The 24794-nt window shown below is 36.8% G+C and overlaps 1 protein-coding gene across 1 annotated transcript; it reads right to left on the bottom strand.

The window, feature by feature from the left end:
- Nucleotides 1–277: 277 nt before the first annotated feature.
- On the bottom strand, nt 278–20627 carry LOC134534126 (nucleolar protein 56). Its single transcript, XM_063372222.1, has 10 exons — nt 20462–20627; nt 18864–19068; nt 18282–18449; nt 16266–16464; nt 13841–14028; nt 12564–12816; nt 8429–8577; nt 4896–5017; nt 2092–2164; nt 278–539 (listed from the first exon to the last, which is right to left on the bottom strand). The coding sequence occupies exons 1-10, from the start codon at nt 20462–20464 to the stop codon at nt 448–450; spliced, it is 1452 nt and encodes a 483-aa protein (XP_063228292.1). The 5' UTR covers nt 20465–20627; the 3' UTR covers nt 278–447.
- Between the last annotated feature and the right edge of the window lie 4167 nt (nt 20628–24794).

Raw genomic sequence — 24794 nt, 5'->3', positions numbered from 1 at the left:
GTAGAGACAATATTACTTCTACATCAGTTGATAGTATCAATAATATGCATCAAAATTGTTGAATTTATCTTTGTACAGTGCATAGCAACACATACCTTTAATTATCTTGTCCCATCGTGTCATGAGGAACTGGAATTATTATTTTTTGTTTATAAAATACATATATTTTACACCTCTATTAAGGCCACTTTGTTTAATAAATTTGAGACTAGGAATTTTAAAATACCTAAGTATTTTCCTGTTTGAATTTGAGAAAATGGTGAAAGAAAAGGAATAATTAGCACACTATAGTAAAACATGTAATCAAAGAAATGCGGAAATAAAGTTTCCACCAACACAGTTATAGTTAATATAAAATAAAAATATCTTGATTTCAGATTTTTTTACAGGAAAAAAATTATCTGACTACTAAATAACTTGTCTTGAGACAAAAATCACACTTAGGTGTCATTCGTCCTTCTCTTTGTTTTTCTTCTTTTTCTTCTTCTTTGGTGGAGATGCTACTTCTTCATCCAAAACACCATTTACTTCACTTGCTTCTGTAATCAAAATATTTCCAATTTATCTTCCAAAATGGATTTTTCTTCATGTACAATCAGGAGCGAATGCAGGGAAGTTGGAGGGATATACTCCCACCCGAAATGAAATTTTGCATTCACTCCTCTGTGCAATAAAACTTATGCACATGAAAAATTGCCAATGTCAGAGATGGATAAAGTTAGTCAGATGGTCATTTCTGAGAAAAAAATAAGTTCAATGGTTTTTTTTTTTTTTTACACATAATAGATACCTACATAAATCATGCCATGAAATTAAACTGTATTACTCCTATGTAGTGTAACTTAATTTGAAGGATTTCAAACTTAAGTATGAATTTTCATAATCCTAAAATGGTTTACTTTTAGTAGTATCAAATCACTATAAAGATAGTGATATGTCGGTTCTACTTTTTTCTCGGCACGGTTCTGATTATCATAAATCTGTTCTCAGTTAACCTACACACAATTTCCAGTAACACAGAAGACTACAAACAAGTCACCTAACCCCTAAATATCCTCTTTTATCAAATAATTGTTGCACCGATATTTCAGAGCAAAAAATTTTGGATTAAAAAAAAAACCTCTCGTAAATTTCGCATGATGTTTTTGGTCCCGCTATTAGGTTCTGAGCGCTTTGTGCAGGTACTTTTTTCCATATCAAACATTGTATTTTAAAGTAGAAATCTAATATTTATTCGTACATAACCACTTATTTGATTAACGGAAATACGAAGTTGTCTGATGTGTAAAGTTTCTTTTAAAGACGTTATAATAGTTATAAACTTTATCTGTTCGTCTACATTTCCGCGGTGTACCGCACACGTAGTCGAATATCAATATTGATATCTCGCCGATTGCATGCAACGCACGCTCTCTGTCGAGTGCTGAGTTAACTACATTTGATGGCCCGCACTCTTTCGTGGTGTGTACTACGACATAGTCATGCTCGCATGTTCAGGCTCGCTTTCCGGTCACAGATTTTGTTTTTCTATTTCAAATTGAAGAAAGGTTTTTATTGCATGACTTATTTTAAATTGTTTGGTGTGCTCTTGTATACTCCACTTTTTAAATGAACGTACTTTCCATGAATGGGTTTTGTTTTTATGAATAACTTTACCTAACAAAAATAAAATTGCACCCCTACTTTTCAAACGTGGTTTTAGTATAAAAAGTGCAGCGATTATGCGATAAAACACGGTAATTTGTGCACAGAAAATGAAACATAATGCAATTAAATTTTTAAAATTATAAACAACCTTTTATTCTAAGTATATTATTCTGTTGAACATTGTCAGAAAAAAAAAGAAAAAAATCAGAACCTACCCTTTAATATAAATATATAACATGGAATCGGAATCTGTATATTTTAGGAATAGGCCCAACACTAATTGTAATATAATAGAAGAAAAAGTTTTATAATTTAAAACTCGGCTGGAAGAAGAATGCACTTATCAATAACACATGAACTCAGATCATCTAGAATGCACTACAACAAAGAAGGATCCATGCTGAACCAACACGTATATATATGTGTGTTATTAAATTATCTCACCATCTGCAGCAGCCTCAGCTTCACGTTTTCTTTTCTTGTTCTTTTTCTTCTTCTTCTTGTTTTCAATGGCTGCCTGAATAATCATAAAAATAACCACAAAAGCCTTAAACTTATGATGAGTATTCACAGCATAACATGAAGCTTTTAGTGCTGCTTGAACCTACACTTTTATTGCTTTAACCACACTTGACTGTCACATGAACACATTTGGAACCCTAGCCACTTTTCAAAAGATTTTAAATAGCCTATAACTAGGGCCACGATTATATGGTGAATCGCGAAATCACGAATTTATATGGAAAATGCAAAAAAAAAAGAGCGATTTTTAAGAAAAACCGCTAAATAACACCGAAATTACACAATACAAGTCTCTTATATTTTAATGTGAAAAGCTTGATAGTCAAGACTTGCCCGGGTCCTGGTTGATAAGCTAGAAGAATTTCCTGCCTTGCATTTCTACGTGCTTCCTCTAATCAGCTTTAGGGTGCCGTTTGATCAGCGTTGTGTGTTAGTGAAGCGGGATGATAAGCGACGCTCAATGGTAGTTCTAGCGCGGTAAAACCTCTGTGCAAGGCTCTGAACTGGCACGGTCATCTCGTTCCCGTCAGATAACTGTGAAATTTGAGCGGCGACCGTAACATTATATGGCGGAAAAATAAAGATAAAGGTGTAATGCATTTCCCTCTGATACTTTCAAGAAATTTGTAACGGGTTTTTTACACCTAAAACTTCGAAAACATGCCTTTTAGCCATTTTATCTCCTCTAAATCCTCTTGATCCAATATCAAAAGAACCAGTTGGGCATTAACAAATTCTTAAATGCTTTTTGTAAACAGACTCCAGTTGGACATCTAGTGTAGTTTGGAAATCGCGTAGGTTTTTCGTGGCTGTGCGCGTCACGCGCCGAGTGTTGTCCGGCAGGAAGGGCGAGTATAGTTCATTTGCGGTAAAAATGAATACTATTACGGCCCTGCTAAATTTTTCCATTAAAGAAATTTTGAAGTTTCAGTGACTTTCCAGCAGAAATAATGTTTTGTAACTAACAAACAAATTGTATCAAAACAATTAACGGTAAATGGCTGTCGCGGGGGCCCTTCAAAATTTTTCATTTTACCAGAAATGGACTATACAAACCTGGCTTTCGTCGCACGCAGTATTGAGAAGGGGAGGAAGGATGTTGACAGTTTCACATGCCAAAGGACAATGAGGGAGGAGGGGGAGAGAGCCACGATGGTTTGTATGCCTGGGAGGGATGAACCTTGAAGTCTGGACAGGGGAAGGAGAGGTAAGTCGTATGACGTCATGCGTCCGCCGCCTGTGTTGCCGCCAGCCTGTCTAGACGGATTCCCGCGCTCCCACTTACGTTGCACAATCTACTGCTGCCGTATTTTTAAGCAGAATGTCCGATTTTTTTCTCTCTTCTTATACGAACATTAGTACGATTATTATAAACCCACACAAAATATATGCTGCGTGTTAAATAATAGCTTTTTATAAGCTTTTATTGTGAGTTTTACCATTTTTCCCCCAATTATTTTTGTTTTGGTGCCAAAATATCAGATTTTTTTTTGACGGTTCCTGAGAATATATGGTACTTTATAAGAGAAAATGTTTAACCAGAACATTAAAATGTTGATTACATGTGATTCTAAACAACACAATAGGCCCAACTGCTATTTTTTATGTCACAATCGTGAAATATATTGTGTAAGTACCATGAATAGCTTAAAAAAACCCATATTTTTTTAAAAGACGAAATAACGACGAAATGTGTGGTTTTAAATGACGAAATCAGGTTCAAAATAAAACCATATAATCTTGGCTCTACCTATAACTAACCTCACTACAGTTACTCTGAAACACCATTTGAACAGATTCAAAATATGAGATTTAAAATTTTCATTGACAAAAGATTTTTTCATAATTTGGCTAACTGTATGTTTGTATGACAAATTTTAACAGAATAAAAAGTTCTACTGGATGCAATAAACTAGAGCTAGATTCAAAACTTGAGTTTGTGTAAAATCAGAATTAACTATTGATCATAGAGAAAATAGGAAATGTAAATGGGTTCTTGATAAGTGTTAAATAGAATCCACAAATATTCTCTAGTCATTTTCATGTTATGTGTTTCCAAATTCAATCCAGTCTTGAAGAAATGAAATAATATGTACCTATTTGAATAAGAACAAAACATGAAACAACAAAAGAATATAATCAATCCTGAAAACAACACTACCATAATTTTGCTTTCATGCCACTACCACCAATAAGTATTCTAAAAATTAATACATGCAAAAATTTTATAAATTAATTTCTTTCATTTTACAATTTTTTTTATTGATTACCCTGTTTTTTTATCTTAACATATGGAATAATTTGATAGTACCAATTTAGCTATTACTGAAATGTGACTTACCTTTTTACCCACAAAATTTATTTTAGTTGTGAACTATGCAATGCTTTGAATGTGGCTTTTAAAGTGTTATAGACACTTGAAAGTTAACTTTTTTTTTTTTTAGTTTAGAGTTCCAAATTTCTAATGTTTGCACACCCCTAATAGCTTAGAATAACTAAGCTAAACCTAAAACAACATAAAGATATTCAAAACAGGAGACTTTTACGATGTGCAAAAACTTTAAAATGAAAGTTTATTTTATATAAAGTGTAAGGGGGAAAAACCACTACATTTTTTATATGATTTAACAGTATAAACTGTTCTCTTAGGACACTTTTGAGTTGCAACACATTCCAGGATTAAGGTGCTACAATTTCCTTTCTTCCAATGAGTCAAAAGTTCTCACCTCAGTGATTGCCTCCTGCATGACTTCCACATTCTTCTTCGGTATTTCTCCTGTTTGGTAGAACTTCAATCTGTCTTCTACTTGCTGCCGGAGTTTCTCTCCAAACACATTACAAGGTTCCTCTGAAAATGAATTAAAAATTACAATTTCATACAAAAACATAGAATACATGTATTAACCAGCAACAATACGAGAAGACTAATGTCTCACTAGATGGTAAGATGTATGTAGTACTACATTTTTAAGTGCAGCAATATCAAAATTCAATTTAACATTTTTTTTTTTTAATTTTTGCTGGGTCAATATTTAATTTGAGTACACTAATAAAAAATTACTTGAGAAAAATTTAATATTTTTTCACAAGAGTATAAGTAACAAAAATTAAATAATAAAAAACAAATATATTATGGCAGTAACATCACACCAAAGCAATTGCAAGTTGTTTGTTTGTACGTACGTATGTATTTTAAACATGCAGATGCACTAGTTTCAGTTAAATTGATCATCCCTGTTGAAAAGGTAATTATGACCCTCTAATGAACTCTGTAATATGAATTCTTAAGCGTGTTTTCACTGAGGCAACATTTCGGCAACATGTGGAATGCGACATTGTCACTGAGCCCCAAGCTGAAGGTCAACAGATATCGCAACACGCAAGCAACAGTGTAACAGTGTCAAACCTATCACTCTTTCCGAGAATCCTGTCACCCGTCACTGAACTCCCCACTCTGGTCGGGAAGCAGGCAACATGTGGAGGTAACGTGAAGTGATCCAAGGAACAAACTGTAGCTTTTATTGAGTAATGCAGACAGTTGCCAATACTGTGGGATGTTCAGCAGCTTAATTTTGGTTTGAAGTAGTGGAAATTTAAAAAAAATAAGTTATTTAATGAGAGAAGTAATTCTTGAGATAAACCATAGAAATTTGTAACTGTCTCTAGTAGTTGGAAACCCTAGCATTATCAAACAATCTTACTTCTGTGGTACTAATAACTGCTAATTGATTTCAGATTGCTTCAATTTTGACTCGCATGTTTCTACAACAGTCTGAAACATGCAACATGCCATGTGAATTTTTGGGACCAGACGACAATTTTCTTGTTTCTTCTAAAATAATTGTACCTTCCTAAGTATGATTTGAAATGGAAAAGTTAAAATATAATACTTTTATAGTTTTATTAATTTATTTTTATCACAACTTTAAAATTTCAGATTTTTATTATATAAATTTTGAAAAACAATGGTTTGGCAGACCTTGAGTATAACCTACTTTAATATAAAATATGTTTGATTTAAATGTAATTAATTAGATTTAAGTTTGTTTTTCATATGCAAAAATAAACTAATCACAAATAAAAAAAGTCATATTTATGAATATGGTTGGCAAATATATCATGTGTATGGTACAATGCAGGCAGCAAAACACCTCAGCCACAGAAACAATTGGCCCTATATTCAAAAAGGGTTGAAGACCACTGTTATAGAATATTATCAAACGCTTATTCTAAAAAAATATTTTTTAACTATTGGCCATTAGCTTCTTCACAGAATTTTCTTGAAGTGGTACACTCTTTAAAAATATATCTCTTCTCCACCCATGGTGTTTCCTTTTTCGCTTTACAACAGCATACTAAGAACAAAAATGTAGCAGCTATCATTTCTTCCACTTTGATGGACAACTGCATGTACCGTATTGGCCCGAATATAAGGCGACCCCGAATATAAGGCGACCTGCAGTTTCAGGAGGCCAAACAAATGTAAAAATAATTTTTGGTAGAAATTAATGTGAAAATTCATTAGACATTTTGTGTTGATAAATCGTTTTTGCATTTATGTATAACAATTAATTTATATTTATCACATTACTTATTTAAAATAAGTTTGAATGGCCTACCCTAAAAGTCAAAAGAAACCAATTAGAAAATATTTACATTTTTAAATATTACACTAGAAATTTTTTCGTATGTTTACTCTAATGAAGCTGCATAATTGTCATCTTCAGAGCTGTTTATTTGTCTAGAGCTCGTTCACCGCCGTTCCACCGATGTGTGATTGTTCATTTTTCACAGTTTACTGTATCTACGAATTTAAAATTTTTACAATGGCTATTAATCACTCTTAAAATACAGCATTTAACTTTCCGTTTGACTTAAGCTACGTATTACCACAGAACAAGGTGTATTACTATTTAGTAGTGTGTTTAACGTAAAAAAAAGCAAACAAAGAATGCATCTTGCCGGAACAAATTAAGTGGCTAGCTGACATGATGAAGCATACGGCCATGAATAACTTCGGTTACGTGACCGCGTATATTTGTCCATATTACTCTCTGACAGAGAGAGTCTGTTCTGTGAATTTGAAAGAATAATCTATTATAATTATGAAAGGTTTTTACATAAATAAAGAGTGGATTATTAAAATAGCTTTTGAAGCAACGTACCAAATTCATGTTAATATGGTGTCTTCGTGCGTGTTCGGCAATGTTCGTTTTACAACAAAGAAATATTGTGGAAAGACAGTTGGCAGCCGTGAATTTCCAAACATTACATCCTAAATGTTTGTAAATGTAAACAATCGTTCTGAAAATAACTGTGATATTTTAGTACAAATATTTCCGTTACAAATCTGAAGATAAATTACCGTAAATGTTAACACGCGATTGTACACAAAGTAAAAATATGAATTGTGAAATAAAAGGTTGCCATTTTGAGATGCTTCAACATTCACGTTTTTACTCAAGAACAAATATTTTAATTTTCAACTTCAAACAATTGTGAATTACTGCAATATTTGGTGGATTTATCGTTTTTCCCCATGTGAGGTAACAAAGTTTTAGTTAATATAAAAAATCGTGAACGTTTTGTTAAACAATGTTTCTACTGTAGCTTTCAGCTTGGAACTAATGTTTGCGGTTCTGACGTCTTGGGTGCGAAAATAAGGCGACTTCCAATTTTTGCATCTCTCGTTTATGTAAAAATGGTCGCCTTATATTCGGACCAATACGGTATTTGTAAAAAGCAATGCACACAGGCAGACTACAGGCAACATTTCTCCTGCCATGAGCAACAGCAGTGGAAACTGTCCATGTAGAAATGACAGGAAACCTGTTGCCTTTTCTACCTGTTGCATGCAACATTGGGACAAAATGTCACCTGTTGCCTCAGTGGAAATGCACTTTTGTCATTAACTATTTTTTTTCCTCCTTTTGCTATACAACTTTCCACGACAGTGTACTATCTTCCAGCAGCACGATTTCCCATATCCTGAGCCTTCTTAATCATTTTAGGTTTTTTCCAGCAAATGCAGATAATCAGAACTGCAGTCAGTAATTATTGCAACGTCTTTCTCATATAAAAACACACACAAACTACGTGCAAGATGTCCGTCATCCATCAATAAATACTGGTTAACCAACGTCAGAGCTTGACAAGAACCTAGTCGTCAAGTTTCGAATAAGGTTTTCCGATGCACATTTCATGAAAAATTGTGTGCGGGTTATCCAGGAAAGTGTAAGGATTTCCTATGCCTTCTTACCCGTGAAACAATCGATGCGAGACGCAATTGAACACTTGTTAGCCAAGAATCTTGAGATGCGACCCTTGTCCTTCTGCGCAGCTCTGCCGATGTACGAGGCATGATACAGAAGACCATATTTCGGAGTGTTGCCTCTGGTCCTCAGCGCTCTGTAACATTGTACACAGTAAAATTAGAGCATTATAAATTAATTGTGTATATTTCAAATAGCTGTGAAAAACTTTTTAAGATTTATAGAATGTTTCCAGATATACAAATTAGTGACCCTTCCCCCAACCCACATGACGGAAGCCAAATACCTTTACCGCTACAGGGCCATACTGGTTGAGTGATCCGATCATTCGCCTAACCACCAAGGTTATTCAGGTTTGATTCCTGGCAAGACTAAACCCAGACAGGATTTTTCAAGTAAGAAATAAGGTGTACAATGATGTGAGTAGTCTAGTTTGCTTTCGGTTAATCCCATTTCCCCTACCAATTCATTCCATCCTTCAATGTAGTGAAACTTCATTAATGAAAATCCTGCTAACACAAAACTCTCATTAATACAGTAAAACCTCCATTAACGAATATTCTATTTAACGAAAAAACCCATGCAACGAAATAAAATTTTGGTCCCGCCGAACCGCCATAAGATCAATGCTGTTTTAACCTATAAATACCGAATTTTATTTGTTCCGAAATAGTGAAATTCCCATTACAACGAACTACCGCTTTTGAAAAACACGCAAAAATAAAAATCTCCTACAAGACATCCACTAATTTTTTTGCATTCACTGCTTAAAAATACGTGTATAACCTTAAAATAATAAGCACAATCGCGGAAGACAATAAATAAACAAAGCATCATGGATAACACACGTCATGTATACATGCCACACTTTGTTCAAAATGGCAGGTACATTTAGCGCTAGTGGCGGAAACCTCTCGTACCATCGCTCTGGCAAGACGAACTAGTATATTCTGCGTTTCTATGGTTAAAGATGCGCACACGTAAATGTTTTTAACTATGGTGTAGTACAATTTCCATTTTTTTAGTTTTCACTGTTGTTTATTTATTTCCACACATAGTTATGGAAATCAACACGTTACTACTGTAAAATGAATTAAATCCTAAAAAGCGGCGACAGCTTGACGTTAAAATAAAATTAGAAATTTTAAATTCAGTTGATGAAGGTGGAAAAAAAAGTGACATAGCTAAATGTTTCGACATCTCGGCGTCTACACTTTCGAGTTTCGACCATGGCTGCATCCGAATACTGGCCTAATGGATCCCTTAGCTAAGGGATCCACTAAAAGTGCATCGTAGTGGACGCGGCCATCTTTGTGTTGAATCTGATGCATCCCTTCACGCATCCACTAATTCGAGATTTCTAGGGATGCGACACTCGCATCCACTAACACGTCCCTACATCCATTAGCTTCGGAATCGGGTTTTATTTTGTTTGTGTATAATATTACTTCAGATTTTCAGCATAAGATTTGTTTAAAACATTATAAGCGAAAGTGATAACTTAAACAGAGACAAATGAAGACGTTAATAAATATAATAAAAATACGAATTTAAACTTAAAGGATAATTCAAAACTCATGAGTATTTTTAAAGTTTACAATTTATAAAATTTATTTTATTTGGATCGCTAACATATATAACATACACGTTACATTATTTTTTAATTTGTAGGTATTTATTATTTACGTTTTGCTGAATATTCGTAGATATCCCTACACAAAATGGCTGCGTGAACATTATTACGACTGACAGTCAACAGGTGGTGCTAGCAGTAAAAGTATTCGGATACTATCCATCCATTAGAAATGCGTCCTCTACATTGTGGCTGCATTTGCTAAGGGATGTAGGGATGTGTGTGCTAAGGACGCATCCCTATGTATTCGGATACAGCCCATATTATCCAACCGGGAACAGATCAAAAACAACGCTTCTCTGGTAGGGACAAATCGAAAAAGTGTGAAAGTATGTACTGTAAAAAATTATGATTTGGGACAAGATATTTTTTGACTGGCTAATGAAGGCTAGGGCATCAAACATCAACGTCTCTGGGCCGATTTCACAAGAAAAGGCACGCCAGGAAGCACTGGGGATTGGATTTAATAATTTCCAAGCATCAAATGGTTCGCCATTAAACAAGTGTATTCTATGTACTTTTTCATGTTTAATTCCTCATATTGTATTAAACAGTCAGAAAGACAGTTAGTTCTAGCCATTTATGTGAAGCTTTATGATGACTAGAAATATATTGTGCGAAACCTCCATTTAACAAACCCCTTTACAACAAACACAACAAATTTTGGTCCCTTGAGATTTGTTAAATAGAGGTTTCACTGTACGTGCTTTTACAGTCCCTAGAAATTACATTGAGCTTACTGTGAAAAGTAATGTGTAGTGATGGGATTTTCGATACCTCGATACCTTCGATACTTGACGGTATCGCAAAGTATCGAGTATCGAAACTGTAAGTTCGATACTTTTTTTCGATACCGGAATGCTTGTTCATTTGTATTGAATTAAGTTTTGAGTCGCCATCATACAAAATACAACTACAGTAGTACCTCGATGATACGTTACCGTTTCATACATTTTCCCGTGTCATACGCTGATTAATTTTGGTCCCGCCGAAAGTACTATATTTACAATGGTTTACTTTCCTGGAACATACACTTATAAAATAATTAATTTCTCTTTTCATACGTTTTTACGAAGCAGAAAAGTCCTAAAATTCACAAATTTTTTTTGTTATATTCCTCCTGATAAACTACGTTTTAATGCTTTTATTTTGAAAAATTTCATTGTTTACCTTTGCAAACGTAGAAAAATAACTTTAACGCACCATAGATATGGATAGTATCAGACAAAGACTTCAATAGTAGCATCTATGGCCAGCACCAAGCGAGACTAGTGGCGCAAACTAGCAATGATTATGAAAATGGTGCACGTGCTTTACTAAGGCAAGGAACTCATATTTTGTGCATTCATTAATCTTTGAACCTAATATACCCGTTTGTTATTGTTTTCTTACGATCGGATTGTTTTGTATTTTATGTTTCTCACGTTAAAATTTTATTTAAAATTGTTCTGTTGCATTAAGTTGTTTGTAAAATGAAACAAAACAAGAAAAATTTTTTGATTTTCTTTTTATTTACATTTGTTCGCGGTAAAAAAGGGCTAACTCTCTTGAAGATAGTTTGTATTTCACTTCTATTTTTTATACTCAAGTATTTAAAGTTGTTTGCAGTTTGTATTTTTGTAATAAAGAGGGAATTTATATAGTTTAAAACTAGTTTATGTTATTTGTAATAATTGTTACTTAATGGGAAAATATTATTACCTGGAGTATCGAAAGTATCGAAGTATCGAAAGTATTGAACTGAAAAAACAATACAGAATAGAGTATCGAAAGTGTGGTATCGTCCCACCTCTAGTAATGTGTTTAATATAATCTTACAAAATGATGGTATGTCTTTTTGTACGTAATATTCAAATCTTTGCTTTAAAAAAAAATTATATACAAGGCCAATCCAGACTCCACTGGTTCGGACAGCCAGTTAACCCGGTCTGGATTTTGAAGGAAAAAAAAAAGCTGGATTTAATAATTTTCGTAGATTAAGAACCCAGGCCTTCATATAAAGTATTATTAAAACTAAAATTAAGCTAAAGGAAAGTTTTATTTTGAGTAGGGGGGGGGGGGGGGGGGGCAAGGGGAGGCAGGATTTTTATAGTCTTAAACATCTAAAAACACTAGCATTATGTGCAGTTTAAGGCAAATTCTGAATAATCCAGAATTTCGGTGACCCGGACAGGTCTAGTCAAACTTCCGGGACTCAACAGTATAGTAAAAGGCTACAAGGCTCATGAGTAGAGACCCGGAAAATTCGCGGGTTCATTTCGTGTTGTGGCATCGGTTCACTGTACATCTGGAGGACTGAGGGCCAATTAGAGAAACCCTCACTCGTAGAAGTGTCGAATCACAGGCCACCCAGTCGAGACGACTCACAAGTCAGCAGCCAATGAACAGTTGGCATTCGCCCGAGTGTGTAGAGGATATTGGAGTCCATCCTGGAGGTCATTGAATCCGCAAATTTTCCGGGTCTATACTCACGAGCGAGCGCGTCCCACCTGAAAAGGGCCTTCTCCGCACCCAGTATCTGCACCGTGGAGGCGGGGTACTTGGCCAGGTTCACCAGCGACCCGGCATGGGCGATCAGCCTGGCACCGACCTGGTCCCCGATCAGGGTCGCCAGGTTCGGCGCAACGTCAGACATCTTGGTCGACAGGTACACCGCTAGTCTCTTCCTGTAGTCCGCAAGTGCCACCACGCGCGACGCAAACATTTCGATGTTTACCAGGTCCAGCGGCGAGATGTCCATGCCTGCGATAGTGCACTGCTTGTTTTCCATCACTATGACAGCCCTAACAGGGTTGGCTGACTAAAAACATAGTTTCAACTAAAACACATTTCTTTCAAGTAAAGTATTTTCAAATAGAATATTTAATTTTTATTAAAGGTCTAATTCCTCTCCAATAACAACAAAAGTTTGGTCATTTATGTTCCATGTGAAATTACACGAATAAAAAAATTACATTCTAATCAAGATTGTATCGTTTAAATTAATCTGAATAAGTTGTAAATCATACCCAGCTAATCCTCCTCTATAATTAGAAAATATTAAATAGTTAATTCCTATTTTGTGGGAAATCCCTGACTGTACTGTAAATCCCTATTCTGTGGGGAAAACTGGTTAAGCTTGTCTATTAGTAACATGCATGATTTATAAACAGCTGGCAGCTGTAATAATTTCCAATTATTTAATTTCTTGTCAACTTTAAACAGGATGTCCACACAACTCTAAAATAAAAATTTTCTGACTTTCCCCTGGCCATAAGTTCATATATTCTGAAAAAATTTTAATAAAAAATTTACCTATTTTGTGATTTTCTGAAAGAAAAAAAAAGCCAGCCTGCACTATTATAAATGGCTTAGTTTACTCTCCACATTCTTTATTTCTTTTCATATTTAACTTACTTAACCGAAACATTCTATTAACCAAACATCTGTACACCTGGTACAGAATCTCCTAAATCCAGAACCTCAAACGAAGGTTGCAGAAATATTGCAATGTTACACACTCTACACGAGTACAATCAACATAAATTTTAAACTAGAATTACGCAATAACAAATCCAAACAAAACCTTGCTGTGTATAACAAAGACAGGCAACTCCAATCCCTATGGTTTGGCTGGGTTGAAACAGTTCATACGTACAATTCGTACCATTCATGCAAAATTAATTATTAATAATTAATAATTAATTAATTAATAATTAATTAATTAATAATTAATCGAATTAAAAAAATATATTTGCATGTGTAATTACTGCACTTATTTCCTTACCCATGGAAGACCTGGATGCAGCAAGTATGACCTGAGCTTTCGCGCTGTCCATCACAATCTCCTCCAGCGCTTCCAGATTATCCTCCGACAACTCCTTCCGGTTGCCGATGTATTTCGCTACTTTGGCGTACATGTAGTTCTCCGGCACAATCTTGATCAGCTCCGGGAAGTGGTACGAATACCACTCCCTGCAATCATGTCAACAAATACCAGGTGAACCAATTTACCACTTTTTTCAAGACCTTAAATGAAAATTTTACTTACTTATTGTTTTACGAAAGGCTGATTTTTAAATGTGTACACAACCGCAATTAAACATGTGCAACTTCATTACAAAAACTTCTACAATTTGCAAGAACGTATCAATTTTGAATTTTGAAAGCTAAATAATTTTTACCATGTGCTTATATTAGCTTTACCTGTATGTATGAATAAATGGACAATGCATTAAAATCTTTCCATTACATTTTTACCCACTTTTCAAAATCCAAATGTGTTGAAATTTTGCATACATATAAAGGACCTCTGACAATACAATATTTTGATAGCTTAAGATCTTAGTGGGGGGGGGAGGGGAAGGGGTCAGATGGTTAAAAAAAAAAAAAAAACAAGCTATGGGTAGTAATAATTCCTTTTTATTGTATCCGTGAGGTTAGGACATGGTGGGAATTTGCACCGGGGTCCACTGTGCCCCTAAGGGCAATTTGGAGTGTTTCCAGTCCAAAAGGTTGAGTCATGAAGAAAAATGTGCCCTGGGGAACAGAAAAAGGGGGCGGGGGGTTAATACCCTTAAATTTTCAAAATTGAAATTTTTTTCTTTTCGATTTAGTGTATTTCTAAGTTACGGTTATGGTGGAAAATGTGCAACTGGTATGTTGTGCTCTACAATATAACAAGTACATAGAACTCAAGCATTTGTCATTGGGTCAGTAGTCTCAGTTTTGAACAATAACTAATGGTTTATTAGCAAACTTCCTTAATTTTTTTAAATGAACAAAATGTGCCATCCACTGGGAAGAAAAATTTTTTTAAAATTTTTGAGGAATTTTTTTTGCAATATTTTGCTTTAAATTGCAAAAAAGAAGTTTATATAGGTATAGGCAAATTTATTTACAATGTTCACATACAGCAAAACCCCTTATTTACGTTACCGTTATTTACGTTTTCCCATTATTTGCACTATATTCTTCAGGTCCCGTTTGGTTCCCATTTAATCCAATACAATACTTTCACGCGAATTACGTCTCAAAAATCTAGCGAAGATAGAATTAAGAGTCGATGGAGGAATACCATAGCGCTTTGCCAAATCAACCCGTTTTTCGCCTGGATTTTTTTCAACGGCATTTATAATTTCTAAATGCTCTTTAATGGTTTTAACCTCTTTTGTAGGCCGATACATTACAATGAACCATTACAAATTTCACACGTGCATTAGAGTTAAATGCGTAAAGCTAATTTACCGTAAACAAAGAAAATCTCGTGCATATACGGCCGGCCACGGAAACGCTAGGATGAACAATTTCGTCTATGTTTCTCGCAGGATTTCACTGCCGCTAAATAGAAACGTGTTTACGTTGAGCTAATATGTACAGTATATCGACCACGGTTATATTGTTGTGTCGATTATCGCACAAAGCAAGAACTATCGTGCGAGCATTAGCTTTCGTCTGTTGTTTTATAGAAGTTGGTGAACCTGTTAGCAACAGTGTCATGCTCACTTTATTCGTTTTCTTTTAGTAATGGCCGCCATATGTAAATATTGGTATTGCGTGTCGTGTAGACACGCGTAAACTGGAATATTTCTCGGGAATTTGAATGTGAAATCGGTAAAAAGCCTGTAAAGTTCAACCCGTTAAACCGGGTTAAAAAATATTCGTAAACGATGGAAACGGGATTTTTTTAACATTGTTCTTGCAGGATTTTTTTGGGACCACGGACATTAAACAATAAAACCGGGAAATTCTACAATGCGGGAACGAATAAACGAGGTTTCACTGTACTTGGAGTTCATTTTGAATGCTAGCACATTCTACATAGACCCTACTTGTAACGCAAAACATTATTAAAAAACAACTCCATTATCAACACAAGCAGAAACTGTGTTTAGTCGCCTACTCTAGCACCAAAGCTACCATGTTAGCCAACTGTGGGTAACTGAACCCACGCGCACAAACTCAATAGCGCCGATCGCTACAAACTGAAAACAACCGACTGTCTGATCAACTCTCCAGTTGCATCACAGTTTGTTATCTCAGATAATCAAAGAGCGAAAAGTTGCATCTTTAATGCAACATGCATGTTTGACAATTTACATTTCCACAAGTGCTACACAGCAATCGAGTAAAAAAAAATTTTTGTTTGAAGCATAAATAGCCAAAGTATCTCACTCATGATCCCGTTGCGGTGTACACCTGGGGGAACTAACCGTATCCTCATGGAGAAAGTGTTGATGTCCTTGTCGAGCTGGTCCAGCAACGCGATGCTCTGGATGATCATGTTGTCCACTCGGTTCACGTTGAACTTCACCTTGGCCCGGGAGTAGCTGTGGCCCAGGCCCAGCTGGGCCATGCTGGACGACTTGTCGGTCAGGCCCTTCACCAGCTTGTGGAAGTGCACGCGAATGCCTGCGGGCGCAAACACGTCATGCCAACACACTCCTATATTATCTTTGAAAGATTTGTGCGATGGGAGTGCGTGACTTGATGGAAAGCTTTTGGACATACGCCATTGCTTAGTAGTGTATGTCCAAAAGCTTACATCAAGTCATGCACTCACCATTGCACAAATCTTTCAAAGATAATATCAATGCCCGGTATGAACCCGGTATGCACATATTTCTCTGAGGAAGTTGGAAAAGAAAACGATTGATCTATCACAATCTTAGTGCTAAGCAATGGTGTATGTCCAAAAGCTTACATCAAGTCATGCACTCACCATTGCACAAATCTTTCAAAGATAATATCAATGCCCGGTATGGACCCGGTATGCACATATTTCTCTGAGGAAGTTGGAAAAGAAAACGATTGATCTATCACAATCTTAGTGCTAAGCAATGGTGTATGTCCAAAAGCTTACATCAAGTCATGCACTCACCATTGCACAAATCTTTCAAAGATAATATCAATGCCCGGTATGGACCCGGTATGCACATATTTCTCTGAGGAAGTTGGAAAAGAAAACGATTGATCTATCACAATCTTAGTGCTAAGCAATGGTGTATGTCCAAAAGCTTACATCGAGTCAACACATTCCTCCTGCGATAGTCCGTTGCCCTCCCCAGCTACTGTACCTATCTTCCTCATGCTTGTGTTCGATCATCAGAAATACGTATTCTCACAATTAATTTTGATATTCAGTTATTTTATCCAGAAAAAGCAAATCAACTAGATATTTTTACCGGTTTTCACTTGGTTCGCTGGATTGTTATTCGTTCAATTGCATTTCTCAGTTTTTTTTATTTACTTTACGTATTGTTTATACTTGTATTTTACGTTTGAATTTATTTGGAAGTTGTAACTGCATTGCTAGAACATTTGGTAGTGTCTTGGTGAAAGAAAGAACGAGAGACAGTTGCGTGAATTGTCTGTGTTTGTTTTTTCAAAGGCATTTTTCCAGCTACTGAGACTTTCTGGTGCTTTCTGTATGTATTCTTATGATGGGAAAAATCGGCAGATGTCCTTTCCCAGGTGAGACAGTAATTATATCACTTTTTTTTTTTCACCAGCTAAGGATTCTTAGTGAAATTTAAAGACTTTTAAGGGCCCTTATTCAACTGAAAACTACTCAAGATACACGAGTGGTGTCTGTTTTAAAAGGGTGGACAAGTAGGTCTGGTTCTGTGTTTCACTCCGAACTGTATTTATATAACAGTGAAAAGGCTAAAACATGTATTTTCTGAATAATTTTTAGGCATGAAACATCCAATAGACTCTTGAAACCACTCAAGATTCTTACAGTACATCTCTATCTTCCTTCTCCGTCATATAGCATTATGGTCACCACACAGATCTCACAGTTGTACCATGCAAGATGAGAAGACTGCACGCCAGTTTACAGTGTTCCACTTAGAGGCGAAAACACGCTAGAAGCACCTGGGAGGTTGGAACCTATCATCCCGCCTCACTAACACTAATACACCCCTGACTAGGTGGGCCCCTTAAGGAACATCTGTCTGGAAATGCAGCACTGCGAAGTTACAGGCACGAATCATATTGCACAAATTTTAATTTTGCACGCATCAGGCATCGATTTACAACGTCCAAGCACTCCATGGGAAGCAGGGTGACAGGTGAGGCAGACATTTACAGGCTTGCAACCAGCAGTCTAACCATTGTGCCACTTGCTCCACAGGGCTTTATTTAGTTGGGGACACAGCCACGTTTCTGAAATCTCATCTTAAACAATAACTGCCTGGACCTGAGAACACCAGTGAGTGACCCACCTCGGATGATCTCCGGGATCGCTCCCGTGTGCTGGCACTGAATGCTTATGGCTTCGTTGATGCTTGCCCCCAGTTTCGGCTCGCCCACGCCAAGAGTGAACTTGGCCTTCTTCCCCGGCTTCGGCAAGAACGTCTCCAGGAACAACTGCAGATCCTCTGGCAAGACACCTAAATAAAAAAAAATATTTATATATATATATATATATATATAACCAAGTCCAGTATCATACCAACTTTCTCAATAAAAACCTTACAAAAAATTAGTCATGTATTGGAGGTGGAAAAACCCTCATGCCTCCATCTGACAGGGAAAAGTTTGCTAGGAAAATCTAGAGGACATTTTCTTTCAGGGAAGTGTGCCAGGGAACCAACAAATAGAAAGAAAATGAAAAAGAAAAAAAAGCAGGGAAAAAAGGTTCTAAACCCCCCCCCCCGCAAAAAAAAAAAATTCTGCGTAAACACCTGTTTTTTAGTAGACTACACGTAAAAATTTTATGTTCCGCCATACGAAATACTACATTATAATTAATAAACCTTTAAAATATACTCTCCAAAACAATTTAAAACACAAAAGTAACTCACCTTCGGAAATACTATTAATATTCTCCAGTGCCTTCAGTGCAGTTTTGAACGGAGAGAAACCAACAAGCTTGACAATGCTATTGAAACGGCTGTAATCCGTGACGGATTCTTCTACTTGCGGCAGCAGCATTGCTGTTTCCTCAAACTCCTTGACCTTGAACAGGGCATACCCTGCCGCGTGTTCAAACAACACAAATAACTCCGCCTGAAAACATACAATTTTCTAATCACCAGATTTGCCAGCTGAAACAATGACAGTCATCTCAGAGAAAAAAACAAATAAACATCATATTGCAATATCCTTACAGTGAATTTTTACTTAATTGCACGTCATTATTTTCAGCACAGATCCCTGACATTTGCAATTGTAATATCAAACAATGTCAACCGTAACATGTGAAAATTTCCCAGCAACTAAATATTTTTTAAAAAATAATTTTATCCAGTAAATTAATATCACACTTATAAAATGATTTGACAAAAAAAGGTTTTTACTACAGCAAAACGTAAGTTGCAGGTCAACTGATTGACAGATGGAAATACTGAGGCCACAGAGCACAGACTATTGAAATTTCGACTAGACTATAGCTGAAATTACACTAGTCCATCGCCTCCACCATCCATCCGTCAATTTGACCTGCAGCCAATTAGATGGTCACAAAAATTTCAGCTGTTCGTTCATCAAAAGTTTGGTAACTTCGTACTTTTGACTGATGAATGGATAAATGGCTGAAATGGTAACTGTTCATTATAGCATATTTATTGTTTAGCTGCTCCCATAATAAACTTTAACTTTCATTAAAACAAATATTAAAGGCTGCTTATTTCTAAATAAAAACTGTCTGGATTACATAAGTGTAATTATTATACATGGTAAATGTGGAAATAATAAATAATTATCAGAATGGAAAAAATTAAGTTTAATCAGCTACAAGTGTATAGCTTAGAATAATGTCAAACTCAGCGGTTCCCAAAAGGTGTTTCGCGGAACCCTGAGGTTCTGCGAGTCAGAACGAATCTCATATAAAGCAGGCACAATTATTATCAAATAACTTTCTTTGAATTAGATGATGTTCCACGAAAAGAAAAGCCGATCATGGGGTTCCCTGGACGAAAAAAAATGGGAACAGCTGGTCTAATTATTCCAATTACACAACATAAATTTTCTTAAAAATTTAAGTTTTCTTAACAGTTGGCAGTGTTAGAATAGAAAATTTTTTGGGCGGACGAGTTAAGTGTTGTAAATCGCTCGGCAAATGAAAAACGAAAGGATGAGGTGCGAGAGGCTAATATAGTTCCGGCTTAATACTTTTCATATACGCTAAAAATTACAACCATTCGAAATGTTCTGCTCTAGAACACCAAAAGGGTAGATGAAATATGTTGTCACCAAGTACTTAACTGTGTACTTGAATTTGGACCCGATCTGGAATCGGGGCAGTAACCAAACTTACACTTTTTAAGTCGTTTTTAATTTTAAAAAAATGAAGTCCAGGTCAGCTAGGTACGAAAACAGCAATTAAGATTCAGAAACGTACCGTAGACCACTAAAAAATACTACATCATATTTTATATATTTTAAAACACACATTCCTTACCATCCTAAAATTTCAGCTCTTATTTAACAAATTTTATGTAAACACTAAATCTATTTCATTTATTATGAACACGTGAACGACGCCATTTATTACATTTTGATATAACCAAAGAATAACTACACATAGTAAAACATCAGTGGTATCATAAATGCATTTTGAAATAGTCGGATTATTATCAGGTAACGATCATCGACATAGCCATATTGTTCTGCCCAACTTTGCAGTAATGAAACTTGATATCAGATGACAGTAAGTACGAATTAAAATCTACGACGTTAAAAACAATCACTTCAAAAAAATTTGAACATTTCCACAATTCATACTCTACACTTCAAAGTTAAATGATTCTTACAAATATAGGGAAACAATTTACAGAAAAAAAATTCACAAACATTAGAAGTGATCATGCAAACATGACCATTACTTTGACGCCGACCGCCAATGCTCCTCTATGTCGCATAGACCGCTATGCCTCATCAACGTCTCCTAGAAGCGTGTGCACCGAACGCGCCCGTGCGCGCAGCTAAGTGTAGTGAGTGCGTCGAGGCGATCGCCGTTAACGAGTGCTGCGCCGGCGGAAGGATCCGGCCGGGTGTGGCATATCCTTCCGCCGCACTACAACAAATTATTTTAATTATGTTTTCCACAGGTTTTTATTAAACATTAATTTTCATTAAATAATAATTCAGTCCTTGCTAAATCATGTTTCACTGTGCGATTTGTCCCAAACCTGGCCGGTTCAGTTTCCCGCGAAATTCACACGTTTCCGCGGGATGTCTGGCGGGGGAGGGGGGGTCGCGCGCGGCGACACCTTCAGTGTCCTTCCGGGAGCTCGAGAGGCCGGCAGCCTGCGCGCAACGCGGAACCTTCAACCTTTGCATTCACCGACATGTAGTTTTTCAATAGTGTAGTTTCTCTTAAACCTTTTAAGTACAGTTCCGCGGTCGGCCTACATTTACCATGAGGTACTTAACTTAATTCATCAGTGCTCCGAGATGAGTGTTCTACGTCATACGTAAGTACTGTGGGGAGATGATGTGGATTTGCGTCGGCGCTTCATGCCCAACCTAGCCTACCGGCTACCTAGTTTTGGCCCGCACGGGGCAGCCAGCAGGCGACGCATGCCATCAAACTTTATAACGAGTCAGTCCCTGGGACACACCTAGACACCACGTAGAGTCGCCGGAGACACGGGCCTACGTGTTGCTAGCCCAGTTTAATTAGAGTTAGGTCATAGTGTAGTGTATTGTGCGTCAGAAATCATGTGCCATATCAGAGTGTATATTTTGTAACTATCGCATCACGTGTACAAGTCCGCTCCTCACGCGCATAACAATCGTGAGCCGCCACTGAGGAAGTGAGCTGCGCGTGTGACTAGTCACGTCGGGCAAACAGTTACGGCCAGAACGGGCAGCACCATGTATTGGGCTGTGCTGTATTAAATTCACCAATTATCTTCAGAAGTTTTGTGTTATTATTCAGGCGTCCCGAGCGGCCATAACAGCTCGGGGGGCCCTACTGCGTTGACCCCTACCTCTAGCCACAAGGCCGAACCTTCCCTGAGATCTCGAACTGAACAAAAATCACGTCTAAATAATCGGAGGTAGTGGGGACGGCATCAACATGATTACCGAAAACTTTTATTGGAATTCATTGACAATTGTGAGATTGTAAAGTGACATTAGTATATGTTTTGGGACAGGGTCCAGACAGAGGAGCAAGGTGCAGGAACAATAACTAGCCACCATTCTAGATTTAACGGAAAAAAAAAATTAAAACAATTCTACAAACTTGACACAAGTTAAGCTAGATCCCAACAGGAGAAGTTCAATCAAATATTAATAAACTGATTTCATCCAGCCTGCTTCGGCTGATGCTAAAACTAATTTGGTTGAACGGAGCACCAAATAACAGGTTTTTATAGGCGCTAATACACGAGATCTCTCTCAATGATGGTTTAATATCCAGGCAGAGGGCCCTTGAAATCTGTCTCTAATTTGGGTGGAGTTCACGGCCCGCAACAAAGTCCCAGGTTAATGATTCGTCAAAGAGTTCGGTTTCTTGTTCGGCTGTGCGGACCAAATTGGAAAGCCTCTTGGCTAAGTCCAAATTACATGAGGCCTGGTCCACACCCCATGGCCAGCCTGACAAATAAATTACATATCACTGGAAAGTGTCGTGAAGTAACAAATAATAGTTACTTATGTGACATGTCAGTTAACATCCTGACTTATTTGGTCCAGTCATGGAGCCGGCAAAAAAATGTTTATAAAAATTTACACTATTGCAGCTAGTCAGATTCGCAGCAGTGTGGGAATGTGTCCGGCACCAGAGCAGAGTGAGATGCAACTACAATAAGAGACCTCTAAAAGAGACTGGTTACTAGGATGTCATCTTCGCGCGCTGGTAGTCAAGCTAAACCCTTGTTTAAGAATGTGACGCCACTCCCGCTGCCTGTTTAAGTTTTTAAATGGATTATTAATGTTGAAAGTGATCTCAGGGGTTTTAACGGGGGTTCGGCCTCGTGGCTGCAGGCAGGAGCGCGTCTCTGTTCGAAACCTACCCGGGCTGTTCAGGCCACCCAGGACGTCTTATAAATAACTGTTAAACGATTTGACACGACACTGCATTTATTCAGAACCGATACACTTGTTAATCTAGGTACTGGCCGCTACTGTTGTCTGACCGCTGCGACACGCGTATTTCTCCACGTAAACGGTACGCGCGACCAGGATAGGTTGCCAAGTGGTGTACATAGACTTCTACAGTGGTCGATTATACATGTGAATGGCGCGGCGGATAGCCACAGATCTCCTGTGCTGCAAGAACTTCTACAGGCAATTACGTTAACATGAAAAATAGCATAAACAAACGGATGTTCCAAAGATATTTGAAATCTAACCTGTGGCGAAATATTAAGGTCCCGAAAAGTACGTAACCCGGTACGCTGGAATCATACACGTTACAGTCACTTATTAATCAGAAGATACTCGGTTAGATTGCATGTTACAAGTTACACATTTACGGACAATGAAAATTTAAAGGCGAAAGTTAGCGAGTAAGAACTCGACACACGTTGCTAAGAGTCTTCGATGATAACAATTAATTGGCTTTGAAGCCGAAAAGCTGCGTACCTCAATTACGCTGTCCTTAAACTGGACATGGAATTACGTAAAATATGTAAAATTCCCTGTTGGGATAAAAGTAATTAGTTACGAGTCGCATGAAATATTGTGCGACTGGGTGGGGTCGGCGCCGAGCTGGAAAAAGGATTTTAAAACTTACACTATTGCTGATATGTGGATGTAGCGCGAAAGTTGATGGCTCGACGTTCGCGGAGCGTCCGACCCCTGCGAGCTCCTGACGGTAACTGAGTTCGAGACCGCCCTGCGGCCTTGCGCCTAAACCCGTGGAGCGCGGGAAAACAGATCCAGCCAGTTTTGGGTTTAAAAGACATGTTACACAATATATGATTATACAATAATTAGACATGATTTCCCTTAAATTAATTATGTTTTAAATTGTTATTAAATTGGTTGTTTTTGATTTGAACATAAAAATTACGTATTTATTTCGGCGCATTGCCACACCCGGCCGGGCGCTGTCGACGCTTTGGTGTTCGTCGCGGCGCACTTTTACACACTCGGCGGAAATCACGCTTGAGCGTGTTCGATGCACTTAAGAGGTGTTGTTGTGACATAACGGCCTGTGCGAACCAGAGGGAGCACCGGCGGTCGGCGTCAAATGTATTCGCACATTGAAAAATTGTATTATTTTATTAGTTGCATATTGATTTCAAATCTCTGTCTGAGCATGTTGTGTTTCGTATATCGTTCACAATATATCGCTTATTTTATATCGCCTTAGTACTAACGGCGCCTTAGTGATTAGGGGTGATATTTCATAGCAGTGTCAAAGTTAAAGGAGGGCAATGAAGTTGCATTTCAGTGCCCATATTCACTTTTATTTGTAACTACTAGAGAATCCTGATTAGGCATGTTAGAAAAACACTGTTGGCCAATAACCTTTTTTTAACTTCTTAGAAGGCTAAATATGTGTATCGAATTAGATTTTTAAAACATTATTTTTTTGAATTGATTAGTAAAATTATTACTACTGTTTTTTTTTTATATCGCGCACAATATGCAGTCTAAAATGGCTTTTTAAAATTGTATTCAACATGTTTTTACAAAATAATTTGTTTTCAGCTAAGTATTTGTTTCTCTTTATTATTTCAATCGTTAAAGTTTCTTAATAATCTTATATAAATATTTCCAAAATATATTTATATATATATAAATTTAAAGGTTGCATAGGTGCAATGTGTAGCTTT

Source organism: Bacillus rossius, chromosome 7 (genome assembly GCF_032445375.1).
Source record: "Bacillus rossius redtenbacheri isolate Brsri chromosome 7, Brsri_v3, whole genome shotgun sequence".
Lineage (NCBI taxonomy): Eukaryota > Metazoa > Arthropoda > Insecta > Phasmatodea > Bacillidae > Bacillus > Bacillus rossius.
This window is presented reverse-complemented; position numbering and strand designations above follow the sequence as displayed.